This window comes from Zingiber officinale, chromosome 3A (genome assembly GCF_018446385.1).
Source record: "Zingiber officinale cultivar Zhangliang chromosome 3A, Zo_v1.1, whole genome shotgun sequence".
Classification (NCBI taxonomy): domain Eukaryota; kingdom Viridiplantae; phylum Streptophyta; class Magnoliopsida; order Zingiberales; family Zingiberaceae; genus Zingiber; species Zingiber officinale.
This window is the reverse complement of record NC_055990.1, coordinates 90,989,128-91,015,125: the sequence shown is the minus strand read 5'-3', so window position 1 is coordinate 91,015,125 and position 25,998 is coordinate 90,989,128. Positions and strand designations below refer to the sequence as shown.

Here is a 25,998-nt window from a genome sequence, read left to right as displayed (position 1 = left end):
CGTCTACTTTAGTACCAACGGTACAAGATGAGATACCACAAGAAACTGTAACACGTGCCACAAATGATGCACAATTACAAGTAATGTCTCGTCATAGTGGGAGGGTTGTTAGGCAACTTGATATATTCATGTTTTTGGGAGAATCTTGAGACTTGATCCCTGGTAAATATGAACCTGATCCTTGGACATATGATGATGCCCTTCAAGATAAAGATGCAGTATTGGTCTATCTATGGGTTGAAGCAAGCTTCGAGATCTTGGAGCATCTGGTTTAATCTTATGGATTTATTCAGTGTCTGGATGAGTCTTGTGTATACAAGAAGAGTGACGAAAACGTGGTGATATTTCTTGTACTATACGTAGATGACATTTTGCTCATTGGCAACAATGTCAAAGTGTTGTTAGATGTAAGGATATGGTTGTCCAAGCAGTTTGATATAAAGAATTTGGGAGAATGTGTACATATTCTTGGGATCAAAGTAATAAGGGATTGCAAGAAAAGAATGTTGTACTTATCCCAAGCTTCATACATCAATACTATCCTAGCTCGTTTTAGCATGCAAAACTCTAAGAAAGATTTTCTACCTTTTCGGCATGAAGAACCTTTATCTAAAGAGATGTGTCCTAAAACATCAAAGGAGATAGAGGATATGAAGGCAGCTCCTTATGCTTCGGTTGTAGGAAGCCTAATGTATGCAATGCTATGTACGAGACCGGATATCTATTTTGCCGTAGGCATGGTTAGCAGATATCAAAGTAATCTAGGACAAGGACATTGGACTGTCGTAAAGCATATATTAAAGTACCTGAGAAGGACTAGAGATTATATGCTGGTTTACCAAGCAGATGATTTGATCCCTGTAGGTTACACGAATTCTGACTTCCAATCAGATAGGGACTATAGTAAGTCTACCTTGGGGTTTGTGTTTACTTTAGGAAGTGAAGCCATAACAATGGAGGAGTGTTAAGCAGAAATGCATTTCAGATTCCACTATAGAAGCTGAGTATGTGGCAGCCTCTGAGGCAGCCATAGAAGTTGTATGACTTAGTAACTTCATGATGGACTTAGATGTGATTCCTAGTTTGCCCAAAATTATTATAGTTTATTATAATAATAAATGGTGCAGTAGCAAACTCGAAGTAACCACGAGGCCATAAGGCAAGTAAACTCATTGAGTGCGAGTACCACCTAATACGAGACATTGTAAAACGAGGAGAAGTTGTTGTCGCCAAGATTACATCAGGATATATAACCTGGATCCTTTCACTTAGGCCCTTCAGGTGAGAGCTTTTGATGGGCATGTTGAGGGGATGAAAATCAGATGTATGGCAACATATATGCCAGTATAGTCTTTTAGTATAAGTGGGAGATTATTAGGATGCATACTAAAAGCCTAGCTTTTTGTATGAACATTTATTTTGAAATGAGAATCACATTTGTCAAATGTCTGCATTTAGTTAAATGCAGTTGTCCATTTAATTTATATTGTAGATAACATGGTGTGTGGTGTCACACAGAAGATCATGTTATCAGTTCCTTATAAATTATAAATAGTAGTTCACAACCAAGATGGATTGGGACAAATCATTGGAATGGTTGTAGTGTAATTTGGTATTAGTTTATCTTGACTATAAAATTACACTAGTACACTATGTGTGTATTGAGCAGGACCATTTGAGGTTGTTTCTTTTTATACTAACTATATAAAAGAACATAACCTCTGTTATTATGGATGTGTGTACTCTTAATCCCAATATAATAACAAGCACATATACTTAGTATTTATTTCTTTAATTTATCAATGGGTGAGATTTATTCGTTAAATCAATAGGCATGATAAGTTGGGAAATAATATTATTTATATGGTGTGTTGTTGATTATAGAAGGAAATTGTGTCCTAGTTATCTAGGTTGATGATGTCCCTTTGAGGAGCTCATAAGGATTGCCATGTAAACCCCGCAGGTGGATTTAGTTCGACATGATAATAAAGTTGAGTAGTACTACTCTTGGAGCTAGATATTAATTAATGGACATTCGATATCTTAAATACAAGGAGATTAATGCACTCATGATAAGAAGGAGTCCATAATGTAATATGGGATTGGTGCGGTAGTTCAATAATAACTCTTTAGTGATATGAGTTATTATTGATGAACTTGAGTTGTGTGTTCGGGTCGAACACAGGAACCTCAAGCTCATTGGGAGACCAAAACCAATTCCTCCTCTCGGTCCCTACTGTAGCCTCTATAAAGCCTCACGTTCACCCGTTTTGATTTTCCTTCTTACCCAAATGAGGGGTCGGCCACATCCTTGCTTGGTGCCCAAGCAAGGGGCCGGCCAAGCCCTCTTGGTGCCCAAGATGTGGGTCGGCCAAGCCATGCTTGGTGCCCAAGCATGGGGCCGGCCATACAAGAAGAGAAAAGGAAGTTTTGTTGAAAACAAAATTTTGTTAAAATCTTTCCTTTTATAGCTTTCTACAATAGATTAAAAGAAAGATTTTAGTTTTGTTAAAATCTTTCCTTTTTTGTAGTTATCTACAATGGTTAAAAGAGATATTTTAATTTTGTTAAAATCTTTCCTTTTTTGTAGTTATCTACAATGATCAAAAGAGATATTTTAATTTTGTTAAAATCTTTTCATTTTTTGTAGTTATCTTAAAAGAGATATTTTAATTTTGTTAAAATCTTTCCTTTTTATAATTATCTACCATGGTTAAAAGAGAGATTTTAATTTTGTTAAAATCTTTTCTTTTTTGTAGTTATCTACAATGGTTAAAAGAGATATTTTAATTTTGTTAAAATCTTTCCATTTTTATAACCAACTATTATAGGAATAAAAGGAAAAGTTTGTTTAAAACAAAATCTACAATGGTTAAAAGAAAGATTTTAATTTTGTTAAAATCTTTCCTTTTTTGTAACCAACTATTATAGGAATAAAAGGAAGAGTTTGTTTAAAACAAAATTTTGTTATAATTTTTTCTTTTATAGCTATTTACAATGGTTTAAAAGAGAGATTTTAATTTTGTAACCATCTACAATAGTAAATAAAAGGAAATTTTATTAAAAACTTTCCTTATTAGCCGCTTGCAAAGATTATAAAAGAGGAGGAGGGGATACTCTCTAAAAAAACAACCTAAGGCTCCTCTTCTAATTTCTTGTGGCCGCCTCTTCCCTCTTTTCCCTTTCCTCTTCATAAGGGTCAACGACACTTGGAGAAGGACCTTCACCTTATGGTCGGTTGTTTGGAGGAGAAGAAGAAGAAGGAGGCCTCTTGACTTTGTATTCTTTGGTGGTCGAAAGCTTGGAAAGGAAGGAGAAGGTCGGGTGTTTTCATCTTGGTAGATCGTCGCTCACACGACGTCCAAGAAGAGGAGAGGAATACAGCAGAAGATCAACAGGTCTTTAAGATACAAAGAAAGGTATAACTAGTTAATTGTTTCCGCAGTGTGCTAGTTTAGTTTTTCTTTGTATGGATCCTGAAATACCAACACAAGAGGCTAGCGATTTTGTGCTTCGATTTTGTGATTCGATTTTGTATTTCGATCTTGTGCTTTGATTGAGGTCTCTTTAGTTAAACCTAGGGTTTACTGTGAGGAGTCTAAATATTCAATTTCTTTGAAAGCCTTTGTCTAGGAAGTGGTGGATGATCTCATAACCAAGAAGGCCGAGTGCCTCGTCGACGACCTGGAAGCCAATCTTTGAAATAGATATTTAATCAACTTCTGTAATATGGTTTAACTTCTAATGAACACATGGGTTGAACTTGGATTAATAACGTTAAGTTTCGTTTGCAATCCAAGTTTAACTTCTGAATATCACATGGGATGAACTTGAATTAATAATGTTAAGTTTCGTTTGCAATCCAAGTTTAACTTATGGAAAACACATGGGTTGCTAGGAAAAGTTCTGTGCTTGTACAAATTTTTGTACAGGGGAAACAGAACGGTATTCCAAGTAGCACCCAACACACAATTGGTTCTAGTGTCACATTTATTTGTTCTACATGAGAATCAACCCCTTATTGCTTGGGAAATTCATTCTCCTGCTTATGATCATACCAAGCCCCCGAGTAATACAAAATAAATTTAAGAATTATACATACCTTTGTAATTTTTTAAATTAATTAATTATTTTTATCTGTATTAATTTTTTAACCTAGGTATTCACTTTCACTTTTACCGATCTAGTTAACCTGGAGGTGGACGACCTTCCCCTGATTCGCCCATTGAATAAATCGAAAAATGACCGTGACAATTCTCCTAGCTGATCTCCACAGTTGAAAAATTCCATTGTAAAACTTGCCCTAACAGGGTTTTGAACTATGACACTCTATAAAATCCATCAAATGACTTACGAGTGGCGTAGCCATATGGGGGTGGGGGGGCCGGTGATCACTCGTTGAGATTTAAAAATAAAATAAAATAATACAAAACCCTTAGTGCCACTTTGACCTACCGATTCACCACCTCGTCACTAGAAAATTGAAATTGACCAAATATTTAAAAAGCCCTCGACCTAAGTCATCCGTTGGTACCACTTTTACGAGGAAATATCACGACTTGAAATGTTAAGTAATAAATTTTAAAAATAAAATATATAATAATAAATGGATGAACTAAAAAATCATTGAACATCAAGTGAGGATGCTAAATTAAAATCAGATCGAGTTCGAACTTAATCCAATGGGTAGACGCGGAGATAAAGATTATATTGGTTCAAATTGAGATATATTTAGAGTTGATTTGGCCAAATTATGACTAAACTAAATTTAAAATTTAAAAGAAATCGATTGGTTTAACATGAATTATAATATTTTTTTTAGAAAACCTTCTCTTTTCTCTTTTTTTCTCCCTTTTCTTCCTACGCATACAGTAGCCCCCATCATGTCGTACGTCACTGCCATACCTTCGCCCATCCCTCTCTATATTTTTTCCCTTCTTCTTCCTCATTTTTTTTCTCATTCATGTCTCCAACGACAATAAAACTGTAGTTTTTTCCTCTCTTTTTTCAAGCACAAGAACTCTTTTTTCTTTCTTCTTCAGCGAGCAAGAAATGCAACATCAATTGCTATCCTCTTTCAGCAACAAGAGCAACCCTCACATCTTTTTCGTCTTCTCTTATTTTCTAGGATTTTGGTGACATCACAAAGAATAGTCTTGTTTTGCCTTGTCTTGCTATCTTTGTGTTATTATCGAGCTCACTGAAACTAGTTAAGATTGCTAACAAAGAAGGTAAAACTCTTTTATTTTGTTTCTTCTTCCCTATATCTTCTCTTTGTTTTTCTCAAAAGTAATGGTATTCCTTTTATTTTTTTTAGAGTAATCTTTTTTAAGTAGTTATTTTTCCCATTTGTCCAACTACAACAACAATAACAACAAGTAAGTTGTTCCACTCATCTTTGTGTTATTGTCGAGCTCACTGAAACTAGTTAAGATTGCTAACAAAGAAGGTAAAACTCTTTTATTTTGTTTCTTCTTCCCTATATCTTCTCTTTGTTTTTCTCAAAAGTAATGGTATTCCTTTTATTTTTTTTAGAGTAATCTTTTTTAAGTAGTTATTTTTCCCATTTGTCCAACTACAACAACAATAACAACAAGTAAGTTGTTCCACTCATCTTTCATGTTTCATTAATTGAAGTAGAGTTGTAAAATAGAAATTTTATTTTATTAAATTAATAGTTAAGATGTTTATTTAGATCGAAATAAAGGTCTCATATATAGACCAATCAATTTAGTTTGGGTCTATCGGGTTGGCATATCCCGCCAAACAATTTAAGCGAGTCAGATTGAAATTTTATCAACCTAAGCATGTCGCGGGTCAACTCGCGTTGGTCGGCCTGCGATGAGCTTGAGTTAACCCACGGGTTGAAAAACACATGTAAACTAAGTTGTATATTAATTTATTAGTTTTGTTTGTTATAATTTTAAAATAAAAAATAATACTTTTTTTATCACAAATATGTACTTGTTTATGTTTATTTATATTTAAAATATTTATTTTTAAATGTATTTGATTAATGATTTTTTTTTAAATAAAATGGTGAAGATATGATTATTTTTATTTTTATTTTTAAATTTTTGATAGGCTTGTGGGTTGATCCGTGTAGCCCGTAATCTGTTTTGGATTAGGGATTTCCTAATCCACCAAGATGAAGGGTTGGGTCGTCTCGTCCAGCCAAATGGCTAGCCCACCACGGGCCGACCCGTCCGATCACGGATTGATCCATCTGACAATTCTACTCATATGTAAGAATGTTAAATATTATGAGAAAATAATATTAAAAAAATTCTTCGACTTTCACTTATTTTATCGAGAAATTATACTTCCATGTGATGACTAGTTTAGTTTCTTGATTTATCATGAGGACTCTCAGGATGACAGATTTTATCTTCTAGCTAATCGAAGCAAACTTAAACGAAAATTATAATATATATATATATATATATATATATATATATATATATATATATATATATATATATATATATATATATATATATATATATATATATATATATATATATTTAAAAAATTACAATAGATTAAAATAACAATAAAATAGAGAAAAACCCCTAATCATAATCACAACTTTGCATGCAATTCCCAATCACAAAAAACTTTGTTTCCACTCCTTGCATGCAAAGTATTACTTGTTTTAACTTCCTCATGCAAATATTATTACCTAAATTGCCCTTCAGATTTTTTAGGTATAAAAAGTCTAAAAAGGAGTATATTTCCGGTTAAATTCAGTATTTTACACTAGAATCCCGTACTTTATACTAGAATCGAGTATATTTTCTATCAAAATTAACCTTCATATTTTTTTTTGGGTACAAATAGTCTAAAAATAAGTATAATTCCTATTAAATTCAACACATTAAACTAGAATTGAGTATATTTTCTATTAAATTGAGCACGACTTTTTTCTTACTTAATATAATTCCTTATAAATTCAGCATCATTTACTATTTAAAGAAAATCTAGTATATTTTTCATCCAATTGAGTACCATTTAAAGAAAATCTAATATATTTTTCATCTAATTTAGGTGAAAATGAATCATACTTAATTTGATAGAAAATATACTAGATTCTAATTTAATATACTGAATTTAAGTTTGGTCTTTTTATACCTAAAAATATCATGGGCAATTAGGTAAATATGTTTGACGTACTATTTAAAAAAAATCTAGTATATTTTCCATCCAATTGAGGTGAAAAAAGAATCGTACTTAATTTGATAGAAAATATACTAAATTCTAATTTAATGTACTGAATTTAAGAAAAATTATACTGATTTTTAAACTTTTTATACCTAAAAGTATCAATTAGATAAATATATATGATTAGGGAGTGGACTCCATACAAAGATTTGTGTAGTGTATACAAATTTTTCCTTAAAATAAATGAAAAAAAATTCGTTAAATTAATTAATTAATTTTTAAATCAAGAAGAAAAAGGCTAAGCACAGTCCACAAGTCGCCGCACTTCTTCATTCCGCTTTGAGGACCCTCTAGGTTTACCCTTCTAGCTCCCGTCGAAGTCGAAGGCGAAGGCAAGGCGAAGGCGAGAAACGGCAACACGTAACTTCTCCTTCTCCTCCTTCTGCATCTTCATCCGTTACTCGTGTACCGACTATTTGTGTTTGCACTTTGCATATCTGTAAACTGTAATCTGCTCGTCGCGGGATTTTGTTGTTGTAGATCTTCGCGGGACGTGCAGATTAGTGGGCTTTCTGTTTGTGGATTTGGTTCCTTCTTTGCAGATTAGGGATTCCGACCTCTAGCTTTGGCGTGAGGGCCATGTCCAGGGAGAAGCGTATACTAGATCCTCGTGGAGGCGGCGATGACCTGCAACCTGAGCCCAAGAGACAGAAGGCGCCTGCCCTTGCGAGGTAATTAAAAACTAGAATCTGCTTTCTTTGGTGCTGGTGTGTTCGTTCAGGATTTTGTGGTTCGTGAAACTACTACTTACTAATACGAGAAATCTCATGGAATTAGAGTGGCGAACGCCTTTTTTTTTCCTTACAATCAATCAACCAGCAACTGCAAATATGCAATTGAGTTGTTCGTATGTACTATGGCATAAGATGGAAATACTGTAGAATTTGCATCAAAGAGTTAAATGTTAGAAAATATCAACAAAAATAGAATGAATCCAGTACACACTGTACTGAAGATTCAAGCAAGTTGTATTCACATATCTAGTTTTGGAATGCTAACTCTAATAGATTGGCAAAATGCTCACATATATGACAGTGTGCATAGTGGGACATTTGCTTTCGAAAGAAAAAAAATTGGAGTGTAGCGCATGATGTAAGGATTATGCGAATTTAGGATGCACACATTGTTTAGCTCCTCACATGCATATAGAAATTGGACAATGTATATACCATTGGTACTTCCTCTAGACTTGCACCACTTGTCATCGAAGCTATGCTCCTTGTTTGCATCAGGATTTGTATTCAAAGTCTAAGCAGACCTTACTGGAATTTGTATTGCCAATTGACTCCTTTATACAATATGATCATCTATTACACTAGAGTTTTCTTCTTCCAGCACCTGTGGTTTATGTACTTTTGAATATAGGCAAACACTTGCTCAACCACATAAACATTTCTTGTCTTGTTTTTAATTTTTATTATTATTGCTTGCCTTTTTTTGTTTTGTATTATTATTGCTTGCCTTTTCATCAACTATTTTGGTTTTATGTATCTCACGTTGCATGTGACAGTGATATGTTCTTAAGAAGACTATCAATGGAGGGTGTCACCATTATCATGGTATCAACAATGACTACAGACAAATGAAAACCTACAATGCCTTTGCTTCAACTTAGGAACACTTAACAATGTCAAATGCAACACACTTGGTTTATAAATAATTGAAGTGATCAAATTTGTATGGTATTAGACTATTAGGTCCGTTGTCTTAGTTGTTCAACTTCTTCCTCCATGTCAGTATCAATGTGACTTAGGATTACTGGGTATGCTTAGCTTCCTGGAATCCTTGAGCCTATTATCCCTTTTTAGTTAATGATGCATCAGACAATTACTCCTGTTTGAGTTCAAAAAACATAGATTTTATTAAACTGCGGATAATACAATTTTCCATAGACTTCTATCCAAGGTTATGTCTATACACATCCTTTGTAAAAGAATACTATTGTGTCCACAAATAGTGTGACACGTCTTATCGAATTGTTGAAAAACTATGATTATCACAATTGAAGTAAAAGGATCAGTACCCTTGCTTTCCATGCTATATATATAGTCTCAACTTGTTTTTTTTTCATGCTGGGTTTTGTATTGTGATATGTCTCTCGAAATAAAAGATCGGAATGAAGATGGTTATTCTTCTTTCTCCAAGCATTTGATGTGACAATTTTTTCTTATTTTTTTTCTCCAGATATATTTTGATCTCATGTGCTTTTATCAAGTTAGGTAGTTGAAATATAAATTATATGTAAATATTCCTGAGTGTCAAATTAACCATTGAGTTGTCTATTTGATAGTCAGTATAAAGATCATCAATGTTTCAAGTTATATTGTTAGTAGCATGGTGAAGTACACCTTGCATTATTAAGTATCAATCATCAGATGTTGGACAAAGGTTGTGGAGTAAACTTTTAGAGTAGATGTTTTCTGCATTTCAAGTTTCCTTTGTGTATCCCTTGGTGTATGTTTGATTTTTTATTGTGGTTGATTCTATTCTTCTGCAGTCATGACGGGAGACATTAAGATCTCTTAAGACTTACCTTTTTTAGTCGTTTTTACTAAGATGATTTACTGAGTCATTTTATATTGTCTCAGTTAGATATTCTATGGTACGTTCATGTGTGTGAATTTTGTAATAAACTTTTCTATGTGCAGCGTGGTTGTAGAAGCTCTCAAAGTGGACAGTTTGCAAAGACTTTGTTCTTCTTTGGAGCCCATTCTTCGAAGAGTTGTAAGTATATTTGATTTTGCAATTTTTATGGTTGTTGATAGTGCAAACAAAGATAGTTACTTTTTTTTCTATGTTTATTATTTTTTTTTTGAGCATTTGATTATGAAGTTAGACGGGTGCATTTCTTGGGTGCATGACTGTTCTTACAAGCTTGCATCTGGGAACATGCACATCCAACTGCAGATGACCATGTTTATTAAGCATATTGTTGTGCAAAAGGATGCTCACATATCTCCACAATGACATGATATTGTCCACTTTGGGTCTAGGCCCTCATGGCTTTGCTCTTGGGCTCTACCCAAAATGCCTCATGTCAATGGAGATATCATGCATCATTTTAACTCCATGATCTTTACCAAATATTTCCAATGTGGGACTTTGATTGAACCCCAACAATCCTCCCCTCAAACGAAGGACCACAATTACTTTGATGGTCCGGGCCTCCCCGCGAGCATCTTGTCACACTGACCTGCTCTGGGTCTTCCTGCGAGCATTCGGTTACCTTGACTTGCTTTGGGCCTCCCCGCAAGCATCCGGTCACCCTGACCTACTTGCCTCCCCGCGAGCATCTGGTCACCTTGACCTGCTCCAGGCCTCCCCGCAAGCATCCAGTCATCTTGACCTACTCTGGCCTCCCTGCGAGTATCGGCCACCCTGACCTATTCCAGGGCCTTTCCCACAAGCATCCGGTCATCTTGACCTATTCCGGGCCTCCCCGTAACCATCTTGATCCTGCCAATCTTGACCTTCTTCGGGGCTCCCTGACCTACTCACCTCCCCGCAAGTATCCGATCACTCTGACCTGCTCCAGGCCTCTCCATAAGCATCTGGTCACCTTGACCTAATTCGGGTTCCCCGCGAACATACGGTCACCTGACTTACTCCGTGTCCACCCTCAACTTCGTTCAAGGGCACCCCACATGACATCTAGTCTGGACCATGACTTTGATACCATTTGTTGGGACCAAAGGATGTCCACATATCTCCACAATATCATGATATTGTTCACTTTGGGCCTAGGCCTTCATGACTTTGCTCTTAGGCTCCCTTCAAAAGGCCTCATGCCAATTGAGATATCATGCATCCTTTCAATCCCATGATCTTTACTAAATTTTTTCAATGTGAGACTTTTATTGAACCCCAATACATATACATATATGAAGTTACCCTGTGTCTTTTTTTTTTTTAAGCTTGCGGTTAAACCATTTAGGATTTAGGGGTTGAATTATTGTACGCCTAGCGTCGGTGAGGGGGGTGCCCCATTGTCATGTGGGGCGCTCCCCCCTTAGTCACTCATGTTGGGCACGCATGGGGGCACCCACACACACACATTTGTTGACATATGTGGTTAGACATCTGAACATAGAGACATGTAAGCTCATGTGTGTGGTGTGGCTGTGAATGCACTATTTTTGTTTGGGAAAAAAAACTTGTGCCTGTTTATTGACTCTTTTGTGCCTGTGTAGGTTAGTGAGGAAGTGGAGCGTGCACTAGCAAAACTTGGTCCTGCTAAACTTGGAGTTGGAGGCAGGTACATAATCATGACAAATGGCATATGTGATTGAGAAAACTCGGACTTTCTTGCTTGTTTTATTTCTTTTTGCAGCCTAATTACAATATCTATATTGAGCTTTACTGTCATTCATACCGTTCTTAAATATGAATATATTTGCTTGTTAATATTTAATGAATGATGTGACCATTATTCTGGAAATTTGAAGACTCAAAAGCCCTCTCTTTCAAGCTTTTTCTTTTATTTTATTCTTGAAAAGGTAAAAAAACTTATCTCTTAAAATGTTAAAGAGATATACATACATGGACTTTCTACAGTCTATAGGTAAATTTTAGCACCCAAAGGGGTTCCTTTATGGCCTTTTAGATATGATATTTCCTTATACCAAGGAACATTGTCTTTGTTATGGTAGAATGTATTTATTAAGTAACCTTTTTTATGTATAAAAAATTGGCCAAATATGGGCAGTGAATGATATTGTTCTCCATGTGTTCTGAGAATTGATTCATGTCATCTGACAAATAAGCCAATTACCTGAAGAGATACCAAATGGCCTGGGCTGCTTATTCCATGGTTGGACCTGACAAGAAATCTGTCATACTCAGCATGGTCCAACCATCAATGGACCATGCATTAAAATTCCCCTCCTGAGGGTGGTGTCTGACCAAACACGACTATGGGCCGTGCCAGGCTGACCCCTAGGCCTAACACATCCAAGCTGGTGGTTAAGGTATTACTATATTTCGGGAGTCATACGGGAAATTATAATTCATTAACTAGACCCATAGGATGAAGTATTTTTGATGTCACTTCATGATCACTGCAGCAAATTGGGTTCATCTTACACACGCACACACTGTTTATTCAATTTATAAGATCTAACCATGGTGAATTCATCTTTATTATAGTGTTTCCCTGTGTCTGTCTCTGGTAAAGTCAACCTGGATTGTTATTGTATAGTACTGATGCTAGTTCACCTTTAAATCTCTTAGTTAGGGATAACAATTTGATTTGCTCTGATTAACACCTGCATCAATCTGCCCCTGAATATGCCTGACCCACCTCACCCTATATTGTAATGGGGTACTGATGGGAATGCAATTTTGTAATCCACATGCAGTGCTGAACAATGATGTGCAAGATTTTTTGTGATCTGCCCTTCCCCCTTTTGTATTGTGTGTAACTTATCACAAAATACATGCTTCTTATGGGGCAAGTCATCTTACACATTTAATGCATATTTTATTGCCCCACCTCGAATTTGACTTGCACGGGAAGTGGCACAGGGTGGCGCAGGGATAGGAAAGAAGGGTTCATTGAGTACTTCTGTCCTGCCCCACTTGGGAAGTGGGGTTGGTATGGAAAGTTAAAATTGTCTTTGGCCTTGTCCTGCCCCATCCCATTGTGATCCCAATCTCTAGTTATGTAGACTTTCCATGTCCAGAACCTTCAAATCAAAATCCTTTTTTAGGAGAAATGATTATATGATTGCAGGATCAACTTCATTTTGTATGAATGAGTACATGCGACTTAAGACTTGCCTATGAGCTTAGATTTTTAATAGCCATTTTTATTTTCTTTTTTGTTTCACAGACATTTCCTCTTTTTAGGGTATTCCTTATATCTTAAAGCAGCACTTCTAGGAATCTATTCACAGTCCCCTTGATCATTATGCATTTTAAATTAGATGATTTTGTTGTCTGTGACTGATAACTGGATATCTTTGTTCCTGCAAATTCGCTTTATTAGTACTCTAATTCTTTAGAAACTGCAGGGCTTCTCCAAAACAAATTGAAGGGCCTGATGGAAGAAACTTTCAGCTGCATTTTAAATCAAAGCTCTCTCTTCCACTTTTTACTGGTGGAAAAGTAGAAGGTGAACAAGGTGCTGCAATTCATGTTGTTTTGATTGATGCAAGTACTGGGTTTGTCGTGACATCTGGGCCAGAGTCATCTGCAAAGTTAGATGTTGTTGTACTTGAGGGTGATTTTAACAATGAAGATGATGATAACTGGACTGAAGAAGAATTTGAAAGTCATGTAGTCAAAGAGCGTGAGGGGAAGAGACCACTTTTGACTGGAGATTTGCAGGTAGTACTCAAGGAAGGTGTGGGGACACTTGGAGAGTTGACGTTCACTGATAACTCCAGCTGGATACGGAGCAGGAAGTTCAGACTTGGACTGAAAATCTCTTCTGGGTTCTGTGAGGGTATTCACATTCGAGAGGCAAAAACAGAAGCTTTCACAGTTAAGGATCATAGAGGAGAATGTATGTTCCTTTGCACTAATTGGCTTCTTATTTTAGTTATTTCATCGTTTAATTTTATATAGTTGTTGGATATATCTATTGCAGTATACAAGAAACATTATCCTCCTTCATGGAAGGACGAAGTTTGGAGATTGGAAAAGATTGGCAAGGATGGCTCGTTCCATAAGAAGTTGAATAGGAGTGGAGTTTCCACAGTTGAAGATTTTCTCCGTCTGTATGTCAAGGATCCCCAAAGACTGCGGAATGTATGGCATTGGTACATTTTTATTGTTGAGATTCTTTTCTGATTGCATGTTGATTATTGTTATTACATTTTTAGATCCTTGGAGGTGGTATGTCAAATAAGATGTGGGAGATCCTAATTGAGCATGCCAAGACGTGCCCCCTTAGCGGAAAATATTATGTTTATTATTCTGATGATACAAGGAGCATTGGTGCAATTTTCAACCATATCTGTGAGTTTAGTGGCTTGATTGTTGGAGAGCAGTTCTATTCAACTGAAACTCTCACAGATAGTCAAAAGGTATGCATTGTTGCAAATTATTTTTCCTCTAATGCTCCAAGGCGATGTTGACTTGCGTATATTTTTCAACCTGATCAATCAGGTGTAACTCTGGTAATCGATAAAACAGGAGACAATAGATTGAGTTTATGCCACTCAGTTACAACTATCCAACGTGGGAACAAGTCAGGCACTTATTTTTTCAACTTGGGGACAGTGACTTGTTAGAAAAGTTTCCAAATACAATGCGTGGGTATAGAACACAACTAATATACATAATAAGGAATAATATTAGGTTTAAGGGTTTCCCTTTTTTCTTGCGGTTTCTCCTGTGTCAGACCTGCTATTCTCACACTGCACAAACCTTTTGTCTCTCTCTCCTCACTCCCACTCATCACCTAGGTACTGCTTCCTTCCATTGTGCTGCTGCTTCATCTTCCTCATCTAAATAAATCTCCTTGTGCAGTTCTTTTTCTTTTGCATCCTTGTGTTTCTTCTTCCTTTTATTTCTTTCCATATGGCTGAGGAAGATGAGCCCGACTCTTTGACTCACATTTCATGTCCGTATCATGTTGTGCTGATGTGTATGGGAGAGTGTATTGTAGCAAAAAGGTAATTATGCTCACCTGTCCCTAAGTTATGTGAAGGGAGGTAAATCATAGGTCAGCTTATGACTAGGGGGTGTGAGGATTTTTTTTTTTCCTGAGGACATGCGTCCATCGGAAATTGAATATGGGAGAGTAGATGAATGATTTTGAGATGGTACAAGATCAAAGATGATCAATACATTATATAGTTGAATGAGTTAAATTTATTAGAGCTGAAAGTGTAAGAGGTAGAATTACTTGTGATATAGATAGAGGAATAAAATTCATAGTCAACTTCAAACAGTTGGAACAAACACAGTTTAACAATGATGACAGCTACTATTTAAACATTTGATCTAAGCAGAAATGCTTTATTGGAGATGCTAGCTATAACTGCATTTCACCAATGTGCCAATGCTATTGAGTGACATAAAAGTGCTTCCCCTTGAATTCCATTTTTGCACTTTGCAGGTCTTTGCAGATACACTCGTAAAAAAAGCATATGAGAACTGGCAGTTTGTAATAGAATATGATGGCAAAGCTCTTCTGATCTTGATGCCAAAGAAGACAATGACTACACGAAGTGAAGCTGCTGCTTTGGCAAATTTTTCAGATTCATATGACAACTCACCCACAGAGCAGCATGCTACTGAAGTTCAGCCTACAATCAATACTGGAGTGGTCAATGGAGGTAGCATAATCTTTACTTCGTATCCATATGTATATGACGGCCTTCTTGGACGATCTTTTATATCTGTCTCTTATCATGACTCCTTTTAAATTGATTTTAGTGGACTTTCTGCTAAATTTTAGTATTATCCTTTTTCTAGACTAAAGTCAAAAGTACCGTTTCTCATGCATGATGAATTGCATGTGCTTTTTGATTAGTTTTGGTTCACCAATTCTCCTGTTTATATGCAGGAGATACAGATTCTGTTTCCTATAACCTTAATCAAATGAATCGATACTCGACTCATCGTCAACTCATTAGTCGAAATGCTCAGTTGCAGTATGAACATACATTGTCCCCTCAAAGTCAGCTCAGTGGGTCATCCGATGTTATTCAGGCTCCAGGAAATGACAGCATTGGCCTTGCCTTGGTCCAATCGGAACATTCAAGCACTGGATATCAACTGGTGGACCAACCCTTCTTGCCTCCAAATCTGAGCAGCTATCACAACTGGTCCCATCAACGTCAGGGCCATGGCTCTGATGACTTCCTCACTGAAGAAGAGATCCGCCGAAGCAGTCACGAGATACTGGAAAATGATGAAATGCAACAGCTACTTCGACATTTGACCATGGTTGGGACTTCAAATAACATGACGGATGATGTTTATGGGTACCCTTCCTACATGCCCGCCCCATCTCCAGCTTTCAACTTTGATGCGGACCAGAACCGTACATCTGGTAAAGCCGTCGTCGGATGGCTCAAGGTAAAGGCGGCGATGCGGTGGGGCATATTTATCAGGAAAAAAGCGGCAGAGAAAAGGAGGAGGGCTCAACTGGTTGAGCTGGAAGATTAACAAACCAATAACCGAATTCTCGTTAATCGTGTATATTACTAGAACTTCATACACATCCTCCTGAATTCTATCTAAGATGGGTTTTATTTGTGTATCCTTTAAGCATTGTGCAGAGGGTAAGCTCTCAAAAGAAACGACTCCATGGATTCAGTAATTGCTTGTGTCTGCTAATATCATCTGTAAATTAAGCACTTACAGTCTTTGAACGCTTTGCCTAATCATGTTATTTGATTGAAACAGTGCGTGAATCTGTTCGTAGGATCACATCTGATGATGCTTGTAATGATGAACATTTTGCTTCAGTATTGCAATTATTTCCTGCACTAATTCAGTTGGTTTGATGAAATGGCAGATGTCACAAGTTAGTGATTAATCTACTTTTCTTATGAAGGAGAAAGACTTATGACTCCTATTTAGGCATCTAGAGACGAAGGACAACATAGCAAGAGACAAAATATTTAATTTAGTTTAAAATAAACATAAATTTTAAAGATTTTTGAATTGCTTGGCTGTTATTGAATCCATGAACAAATGAGTGACAACTCAATGAAGTAAATTATCTTTGTAGGTAGAAATAAAATAGCAATGTACAATAGTAGCTAGTTAAAAGAGAAAAAAATTATATAGACATGTTTTAATTTTTATCCCTTTAAATTTATGGTAATTTATTAAATCATGCACCTAAACATTTTAATTGATCAAAAGACGTATGTTGTTTTGATATTTATCAAAAGACGTACTTTTTCAAATATACTTCTTTTTTTATTCTTCTGACAAATCAAAATTTTTTTTTTTCGTTTTCTTTTTCTCTCTCTTCTCTTTCTTATCTCTTCTTTCATTTTAAGATTTAGTTAATTTTTTGATAACATTTTAATACATTTAAAGAAGCTAAAATAAGCTATGAATAACAAATTTGAACTCCTTGTAATCTCAAAAATCCACATGAATTGAAATAAGTGCAATCAGAGCTCTCTAAGTCCATCAGTAGGTTTCGATCAAAACCCACTGATGGACCTAGAGAGCTCCGATTGCACCCATTTCAGTTTCTATGGATTCCTGGTGTTGCAAGGAGTTCAAATATGTTATTCATTGTTTATTTTGACTTTTAGAAGGTGTTAAAATATAAGAAGAAAGAATCAGCAAAAAAATTTCATATCAGGCCCATGTTGGGCCTGATATGAATCATATCAGGGCTACGTTGGGCCTAATATGAAATCATATCAGGCCCAAGGTGGGCTTGATATCCTGATATGATTCATATCGGGGCTAACTTGGAGCCTTTTTGTTGATTTTTTCTTCTTATATTTTAACACATTCTAAAAGTCAAAATAAATAATGGATAGCATATTTGAACTCCTTACAACATCAGGAATCCACATGAATTGAAATGAGTGTAATCTGAGATCTCTAGGTCCATCAATGGTTTTCGGTCAAAACCCACTGATGAACCTAGAGAGCTCCGATTACACTCATTTCTGTTTTTGTGGATTCCTGATGTTGGAAGGAGTTCAAATATGTCATCCATTATTTATTTTGACTTTTAGAATGTGTAAAAATATAAAAAGAAAGAATCAACAAAAAGGGTCCACGTTAGACCTGATATGAATCATATCAGGCCCACGTTGGGCCTGATATAATTCCATATCAGGCCCAATGTGGATCTCACTCTATTAGGAATGCTCAACTGTTTTAGGAACTCTTCATTTCCAATGTAGCATTTTATTTTGACTTAAATCTCAGATCATGATGTATGTCTTTGTTGGGGGTTTGAAAAATTATGCACATTGGAAAAGCCTTAACTGCTGAATACCTCTTCAAATATGCTGGATTGGATATTGAAAAGTAAGGATTTTTGCAATTCCTCTGCCTTTTGCTTGGTATTTTTTTTCCATTTAAATAATTGACATACTTTTCTTTCAGCCTTCAGAATTTGGAGTGGTGTCTTTTTGTCCTTTTCCCTTATTTCTCGTAAGTGATCTCATTTTCTGGATTAATTTTCTTTTACAAAGAAGAAAGCTCTGATTAATTTTCTCGTAAGTGATTTCAAAACCCACTGATAGACCTAGAGAGCTTCGATTACACCCATTTCAGTTTATGTGGATTCCTGATGTTGCAAGGAGTTCAAATATGCTATCCATTATTTATTTTGACTTTTAGAATGTGTTAAAATATAAGAAGAAAGAATCAACAAAAAGGCTTCACGTTAGGCCTGATATGAATCATATCAGGCCCACGTTGGGCCTGATATAAAATTTTTTTGCTGATTCTTTCTTCTTATATTTTAACACATTCTAAAAGTCAAAATAAACAATGGATAGCATATTTGAACTCCTTGCAATACCAAGAGTCTACAGAAACTGAAATGGGTGAAATCGGAGCTCTCTAGGTGCATCAGTGGATTTTGACCGAAACTCATTGATGAACCTAAAGAGTTCTGATTGTACTTATTTCAATTCATGTGAATTTATGAGATTACAAGGAGTTCAAATTTACTATTCATAGTTTATTTTAGCTTCTCTAAATGTATTAAAAATGTTATCAAAAAATTAACTAAATCTTAAATGTCGTTGATGAAAGAGGAGATAGGAAAGAGAAGAGGGAGAAAAGAAAAATGACAAAAAAAAGTTTGATTTGTCATAAAGATAAAAAGGGAAGTGCACTTGAAAAAGTACGTCTTTTGATAAATATCAAAGTAACATACGTGCGTGATTTGATAAATTGCCGTTAAATTTATTATAAAATGGTGTTTGAAAATTTAAATTTATAAAAACATTCTGCTAATTTATATATTATGAATAAATAATGATGTTTTAACTATGCTATATAGAATAAATAAATAAAGCTATTATTTTATAAACAAAAGAATAAGGGGGCGTTTGGTTTAGGGTAATAGGAGTGGGGAATGAGAATGGGAATCATTGATTCCCATTGTTAATGTTTGGATTATAGGAATAGGAATACAAATAAGGGAATGAATCCTTGAAATTGGGTAATGACTCATTCCCATGTACCTCCCCTTCAATGAGCCATTACCCAATTTTCATCAATCAAAATATTCCCTTATTCCAAAAATACCCTTGACTTAAAACTAAAATTTTTTCCATTAATATCAAATATCAAAATATATATATTTATTTTTTCTTTCATATCACTTATCTCTCCTTATTCTCTCTCATTATATTTTCTCTCTCATCATAGTTTCTCTCTCATCATTTTATCATACACTTTCTCTCTCCTTAATCTCTCCTATCACACTCTTTTTCCTCTTTTTTTCTCATTACACTTTCTCTCTCCTCAATCTCTTCCATCGCACTCTCTTCCTTCTTTTGTTCCTCATCACACTTTCTCTCTCATCACACTTTCTCTCTCCTCAATCTCTCCCATCACACTCTCTTTTCTCTTTTTTCTCATCACACTTTCTCTCTCATCATACTTTCTCTCTCCTCAATCTCTCTTATCACACTTCCTCCTTTTTCTCTCATCACACTTTCTCTCTCATCACACTTTCTCTCTCATCATACTTTATCTCTCCTCAATCTCTCTTATCACACTTCCTCCTTCTTTCTCTCTCATCGTACTTTATCTCTCCTCAATCTCTCTTATCACACTTCCTCCTTTTTTCCTCAACACACTTTCTCTCTCATCATACTTTCTCTCTCCTCAATCTCTCCCATCATATTCACTGTTCTCTTTTTCTCTCACCATACTTTCTCTCTCCTCAATCTCTCTCATCACACTCTCTCTCATTTTTCTCACTATATTTTCTCTCTCTTCATCCTCTCCTATCATACTTTCTCTCACATCATACTTTCTCTCATCATGCTCTCTCCAATCACACTGTCTTTTTTCATTTTCTCTCATTACAGTTTCTCTCTCTTCATTCTTTCTTATCACACTTTCTCTCTCATAATACTTTCTCTCTCATCATTCTCTTTCATCATATTTTTCTCTCACATTTATCTTTCTCACACATCTAATTTTTCTCTTATTTTCCTTTAAGGGTAAAAAAGGAAACTTTGATTTATTCCGATAGAAGATATACAGCTAACCAAACATTGCTTTTAAGAGTGATATCCATGTTCATACTCATTCCCATTCCATAATACAATGATTCCCATTCCGATTCCTATTCCTAGGAAAGAACCAAACACCCCATAAATTTTTATTAAAAAAATTGATGAAAATACTTCTTCCACCGCTCTTTTATTTATCTCTCATTTACTATTACCCTATTATATTTATCTTTAATACATTTTATTTGATAAGATCTCTTATCTTCCTTTCTCTCACTTTAACGATTTTATAAATGTCTCTTTTTCCCTTCTTTTGTATCCAATTTTTTATATAATCATTCAAAAGTTTCATTTTTTTGCTTCATTCACTACTCTATTAGCTTCTTTCTTGGTTATTGTATATTTTTTTAGATTTTCCTCGTTCTTACAAATATATATTTCCTTATAATTTATTCATTTTTTCCTCAATATCTTGTACTTTTTCATTCCACTACCAAGATTCCTTACTTAATGGTACATGTCCCTTTGACTCACTGAGTACACTCTTAGCTACTATTTTCAACTTTGACATCATCTTATCCCATATTGTATTAGAATCACCGTATATTTCATCTAATGTTTGTACTTCTATCTTCTCGTTGAATATATTTTTTTTCTCATCTTTTAACTTCCACCACTTAATTCTAGAAACCTTTTATATTTTCTTTCTATTGATAGTATGCTTGAAACGTATATCCAAAACCCCTAACATATGTTAAGTAGTTAAACTTTCTCCGGGGATGACCTTGTAATCTTTACAAATCTTTCTATCATTTTTCCTAACCATAATAAAATCAATTTGTGATCTATTATTCCCACTTTTGAATGTGATTAAGTATTTTTTTTTTAAAAAAACGTATTAGCTAATATAAGGTTATATGCTCTTGTAAAATCTAATATAATTTTCCCTTCTTCATTTTAAACCCACAACCCGCATGTACCCTCTCATATTCCTCATTTTTCACTCCGACATATACATTTAGATCACCTCCTATTAAAATCATTTCATTTGACGAAATATTTTGTAATATTTCATCTAAGTCATCCCAAAACCTTGATTTGGTAGTTTCATCTAATCCTACTTGTGGTGCATATATACTAATTATATTCATAATTTTTTTCGTCACTATTATCTTAAGGGTTATAATTCTATCCTTTTTTCTAACTACTCCTATAACTTCATCTTTTAACGAACTATCTACAACAATACCCACTTCATTTCTTGTTTTACTCTCTCTTATGTACCATAACTTAAAACCAAGTTCTCTATTAATTTTGCTTTATCGTCTATCCATTTTGCCTCTTATACACACAAAATACTAATTTTTCTCCTAATCATTGTATCTATTACTTCTATTGATTTACCATTGAGTGATCCTATGTTCTATATTCCAAATATTAGATTATTAATTTTTCTATTATATTTGTTCTTATCTAACCTATGATGTTAAAACTCTTACTTATTTAATACTACACCCAAGTTCTCATTGAGATGTAGCGATGCTTGCTGATATATTACAGTCAGACCCTGCAATGCGAACTCTTACATATTTAATACTATACCCGAATTCTGAAGATGTAGCGATCTTTGCCGAAACGTTACAGTCGGACCCTGCAAGACGTTCCTTCCAAAGAAGGACCTAAAATTAACACAATAATTTAATGAATTCATTCATTAAATATTTATCATAATTTTAACGGTGACAAATAACCTAACACAACTCTCCAATTAGTCTCGTCATGGATGGAGTTAAAAATATATTAGCTCAAATAGTAGGATAAAAGACGTAACTTCGTATCGACGGTACCTTTTTCACCCTAAGGTAACAGTTATCCATTGAAGAAGCAACCAGGACATGACAAATCATCTAATAAACCATGAAAAACAATGAAATTCAAAAAGGTTTAGCCAAATAATGACCACAGAAATGTATTTATTCTATTCATAATTTAAACTACAAGTCAAGACCCTTTAGCTGGTTACCATTTATTGCAGACGACATCATCAGTTCATCCACATAGGGCATACAGAATGAGAGCACATTTTTTATCGTTAACTCTCTAGCCATTCTGTCACAATCTCAATAATACACTCGAATGAGAGCCAACCCACTAGGCAAAATGCTTATATTCAAATTAATAGTAAATAAACCAGAAAAAAAAAAGGAGGAAAAACTGACTTATCTGAGTTTACTAAAAGATAGAGACTAAGGTTCATCCTTATCTCTGCCAATATTCAAATAGCACCTAGAATTGGAATAAGAAATAATCAGACCACATTTAAAAAAAAGGGCGCCATTTCAGGGGTCAAATATATGCACATTGTTAACTAAAAAACTCAGTGGAGAAAAAGATCACCAGATGGTAGTTGATGTAGAATTGTCTAGGAGATCAGAGAGATAACCTTGATCCACCATTACTACATATGCAATTCTATCAGTAAAAAGGATCAGAGAATTGGATCTCCGCCACAATCTTCATAGAAAGTATTAACATAAAAAGGAACAAACATCGCAAGTTAGATCATCTAAAAAAGGAATACAATCTTCATAGAAAGTATAACATTATGTGATCAGCAGAAAGATCAACTCAAGTTAGATCATCAAAAGTACAATGTAGAAGAGTTATAATCAAGTCTATTAGGTAACAACAACTCTCGCAAGTCTAACACAACCATTTCAGAAACTAAATCTGATCACTAAAACAAAGAAATTAGGATGGAAATATTGAGTATAGTGCAATAAGTATGATATTTATGCATGTATCAAAAGTGCACCAAATACTATCAAACACAAACCATCTTGAAAATTGAATCCGATGGCAAAAACAAGGCAATTAACAGCGAAATATCCAGTAATACGCAATCAGAATGATGTCAATGCATGCATCAAAATTGCACTAAATACTATCAACAATGTGTACTACTACCAAAACAAACTAGGTCCGCTGGGAGCACCAATAGCTAGTGCAAGGAAAGAAAATAAAAGAATAAGTAAAAATAAAATTATCATAAGTATTTTACAATGACAAATTAATTTCACTCTAGCATCATGCATATAGTGTAGGACTTCTCCTTAATAATTATGACCTCCACAGAGATCATTACAAGTTTCAGAGAGATGAATAAGAGCACATTAAAGATTGTACTTCTTGTATAACCTAAGAAGCCAGTAATAACAAATTTTATTAATCCCCAATAGAAGGAAAATTTAGGGCTTTTGATCTAAATGGTCAATTTAGACAAGGGTCTATTAATGAGAGATTCAAGTATGGGTACTTTGCAAGGCCCTTATGTGTCTTTCTCTGCCATCTCCTTTCTGTAAGCCTGCAGTCTTTCTTTGAACTTTTTACTTTGCTCGAAGTTCACCTTCCGCTTCACTGCTTTCTATAAAAAAATACAAATTAAAAAGTAACTCATGAAAGTTAAGAAACATCAGATCCTAATACAATTTTTTAATAGACAGAGAGAAATTACATGTGGGGTAAAATGAGAAGGGGTAAATTGTCATCCCAATGTGTTGCTGAATTTAAATTTGTGATTGTGCGCTTGCTTGCATAGTAATCAAGATTGCAACCCGAGCCTTAGAATCTTACAATCCTAACAGACCAATACATTCCACATTCCAACAAGGATCTAAATTGAGCTTAGGATTTTATAATGTTAAAAGCCAAAAGGATACTATGCTTGCTTGTTCTACCTACATACAATCTTTGCCTCAGCTACATTTATTTACATTCAATTAGCTATTTTAAAGATTGACATTTAGTATAGAAATAATTCATCACATTTCATATTATTTGAGAAAGTTTTTAATTATATAAGGTTCTTTGCACTGCTTGGTAAAAGAATTATTTAAATTATTATTATCATCATTGATCTTATTGTTACCAATAATCGAAGTTGCTATTGCTATATAGAGATGGAATAGTTTAGAGAATTGTATTTAAATTTTCATATACTTAGTATGTTACTAGCAATACTATATCTAGAAATTTAATGCATATGATAAATTATAAAGGTCAAATATCTTTCTAAAATAATTTAACTAAATTGCAGGATCTTCCAATTCAATGTCTCTAGTTAGAATTTCGATCATGGAACCCATGCTCATGTGCCTCTGCTTTCTTGGTTGTTTCAGTTTGCCTCTTTTTGGAAGGATTTTAAGACCAGAGGAAATTAATTTTTAAAAAGGTCACCTCTTGTCGAAAACAACGATCAAGCTTTATTTTTAGCTCAGTGCATTTCCCAAAAAATTTTCCAATTGGATGGTCTACATGGCACTTCTGAAAATCCTCAATAATCTGAAAACAATAAAAAGAATAAAACTTCAATTTTAGCACAACAGCTAAATTTTGTTGCAACTAGAAAGTATATAAAAATGGGGAAAAAAAATGCAAGAGGGGTAGACATCGAAATAACAGAAGATTGAACAAGATAAGAGGGAAAAAATGTTTGCGTGACTAAAGTGAAGATACCTCAGCACACATAGGATGCCGATGCAAAGTTAGAGGAGGATGCATATTCTTCCGACCAGATTCAGCTGAAAAAAAAGCAAAGATGCATATGACTGGTCCATAAAATTACAAAAAAATGATTGAAAAGCACAAGTCCCTACAGATCTTCAGAGTCGAGGTTAAGGTTTGGTCCGTGTGCACAACCAACGCATCAATTACTCTAGTTCAACATATACTTGATCAAGCCCTAGGCTCAAATCCCTGAAACCTGGATCAATCCAACTCTATCATGCACCCAAAACAAGCAGCCCAAAAACCTTTGAGAAAAATGCAAATAGAACAAATCAGAAGAAAAGAGACCGGTACCTGACCTAGTTTCCAGCAGTGGCAGATATCGAGGAAACTCCTTCAGTGGAGGTTTCGAGGAGCAGCAAGCGACAGAATCGACGAGAGAGGATGAGAGGGACGCCGGTGGGCAGCCGACTCGCAATTCAGTGGAGGTTTCGAAGGGCGGCGAGCGACGGAATCGACGAGAGAGGAAGAGAGAGGCCGGTGGTCAGCCGACACGCAATGCAAAGGGACGGTCACGGGAGATGTTCACAGGGTGAATTTAATGTTAACCTCAAAAGTCATCTTCAAAATTATTGAAATAACCCAAAAGTTCTAAAAATAACATTTCGCACATAATTATTTATTTTATGGGGTGTTTGGTTCTTTCCTAAGAATAGGAATCGGAATGGGAATCATTGTATTATGGAATGGGAATGGGTATGAACATGGATATCACTCTTAAAAGCAATGTTTGGTTAGCTGTATATCTTCTATCGGAATAAATCAAAGTTTCCTTTTTTACCCTTAAAGGAAAATAAGAGAAAAATTAGATGTGTGAGAAAGATAAATGTGAGAGAAAAATATGATGAAAGAGAATGATGAGAGAGAAAGTATTATGAGAGAGAAAGTGTGATAAGAAAGAATGAAGAGAGAGAAACTGTGATGAGAGAAAATGAAAAAAGACAGTGTGATTGGAGAGAGCATGATGAGAGAAAGTATGATGTGAGAGAAAGTATGATAGGAGAGGATGAAGAGAGAGAAAATATAGTGAGAAAAATGAGAGAGAGTGTGATGAGAGAGATTGAGGAGAGAGAAAGTA

At 34.9% G+C, this 25,998-nt stretch overlaps 2 protein-coding genes across 8 annotated transcripts; one reads left to right on the top strand and one right to left on the bottom strand.

Annotated features, from left to right (window-relative positions):
• Nucleotides 1-7,469: 7,469 nt before the first annotated feature.
• On the top strand, nucleotides 7,470-16,580 carry LOC122052040 (calmodulin-binding protein 60 B-like). 3 transcript variants are annotated; one of them, XM_042613422.1, is made up of 9 exons: nucleotides 7,470-7,581; nucleotides 7,764-7,892; nucleotides 9,870-9,945; nucleotides 11,412-11,476; nucleotides 13,233-13,726; nucleotides 13,811-13,971; nucleotides 14,046-14,249; nucleotides 15,287-15,506; nucleotides 15,737-16,580. In XM_042613422.1, exons 2-9 carry the CDS (start codon nucleotides 7,801-7,803, stop codon nucleotides 16,339-16,341), a joined length of 1,917 nt encoding a protein of 638 aa, XP_042469356.1. In that variant the 5' UTR covers nucleotides 7,470-7,581; nucleotides 7,764-7,800; the 3' UTR covers nucleotides 16,342-16,580. The 3 variants fall into 3 exon arrangements, with proteins under 3 accessions (XP_042469356.1, XP_042469357.1, XP_042469355.1); XM_042613423.1 differs by having other exon boundaries at nucleotides 7,472-7,581; nucleotides 7,702-7,892; nucleotides 15,746-16,580; XM_042613421.1 differs by having other exon boundaries at nucleotides 7,472-7,581; nucleotides 7,702-7,892.
• A 4,982-nt stretch (nucleotides 16,581-21,562) lies between these two features.
• LOC122052039 (COX assembly mitochondrial protein 2 homolog) lies at nucleotides 21,563-25,463 on the bottom strand. Of its 5 annotated transcripts, XR_006131738.1 has the most exons (6): nucleotides 25,215-25,463; nucleotides 25,010-25,116; nucleotides 24,870-24,934; nucleotides 24,591-24,695; nucleotides 22,752-23,778; nucleotides 21,563-22,640 (listed from the first exon to the last, which is right to left on the bottom strand). XR_006131738.1 is itself a non-coding variant. In XM_042613417.1 (5 exons), the coding sequence occupies exons 3-5, from the start codon at nucleotides 24,912-24,914 to the stop codon at nucleotides 23,683-23,685; spliced, it is 246 nt and encodes an 81-aa protein (XP_042469351.1). In that variant the 5' UTR covers nucleotides 24,915-24,934; nucleotides 25,010-25,116; nucleotides 25,215-25,454; the 3' UTR covers nucleotides 23,375-23,682. The 5 variants fall into 5 exon arrangements, 4 of the variants coding, with proteins under 4 accessions (XP_042469351.1, XP_042469354.1, XP_042469352.1 ...); XM_042613417.1 differs by lacking the exon at nucleotides 21,563-22,640 and having other exon boundaries at nucleotides 23,375-23,778; nucleotides 25,215-25,454; XM_042613420.1 differs by lacking the exon at nucleotides 21,563-22,640 and having other exon boundaries at nucleotides 23,375-23,778; nucleotides 25,010-25,109; nucleotides 25,215-25,454.
• Nucleotides 25,464-25,998: the final 535 nt, after the last annotated feature.

Coding starts and splice junctions, on each gene's coding strand:
- LOC122052040 (XM_042613422.1), top strand. CDS start 7,801: ATGTCCAGGGAGAAGCGTATACTAGATCCTCGTGGAGGCGGCGATGAC. Junction 7,893..9,869: donor AAGGCGCCTGCCCTTGCGAG/GTAATTAAAAAC, acceptor TTCTATGTGCAG/CGTGGTTGTAGAAGCTCTCA. Junction 13,727..13,810: donor TAAGGATCATAGAGGAGAAT/GTATGTTCCTTT, acceptor TATCTATTGCAG/TATACAAGAAACATTATCCT.
- LOC122052039 (XM_042613417.1), bottom strand. CDS start 24,914: ATGCATCCTCCTCTAACTTTGCATCGGCATCCTATGTGTGCTGAG. Junction 24,696..24,869: donor GGCATCCTATGTGTGCTGAG/GTATCTTCACTT, acceptor TATTGTTTTCAG/ATTATTGAGGATTTTCAGAA. Junction 23,779..24,590: donor ATCGTTGTTTTCGACAAGAG/GTGACCTTTTTA, acceptor ATTTTTTTATAG/AAAGCAGTGAAGCGGAAGGT.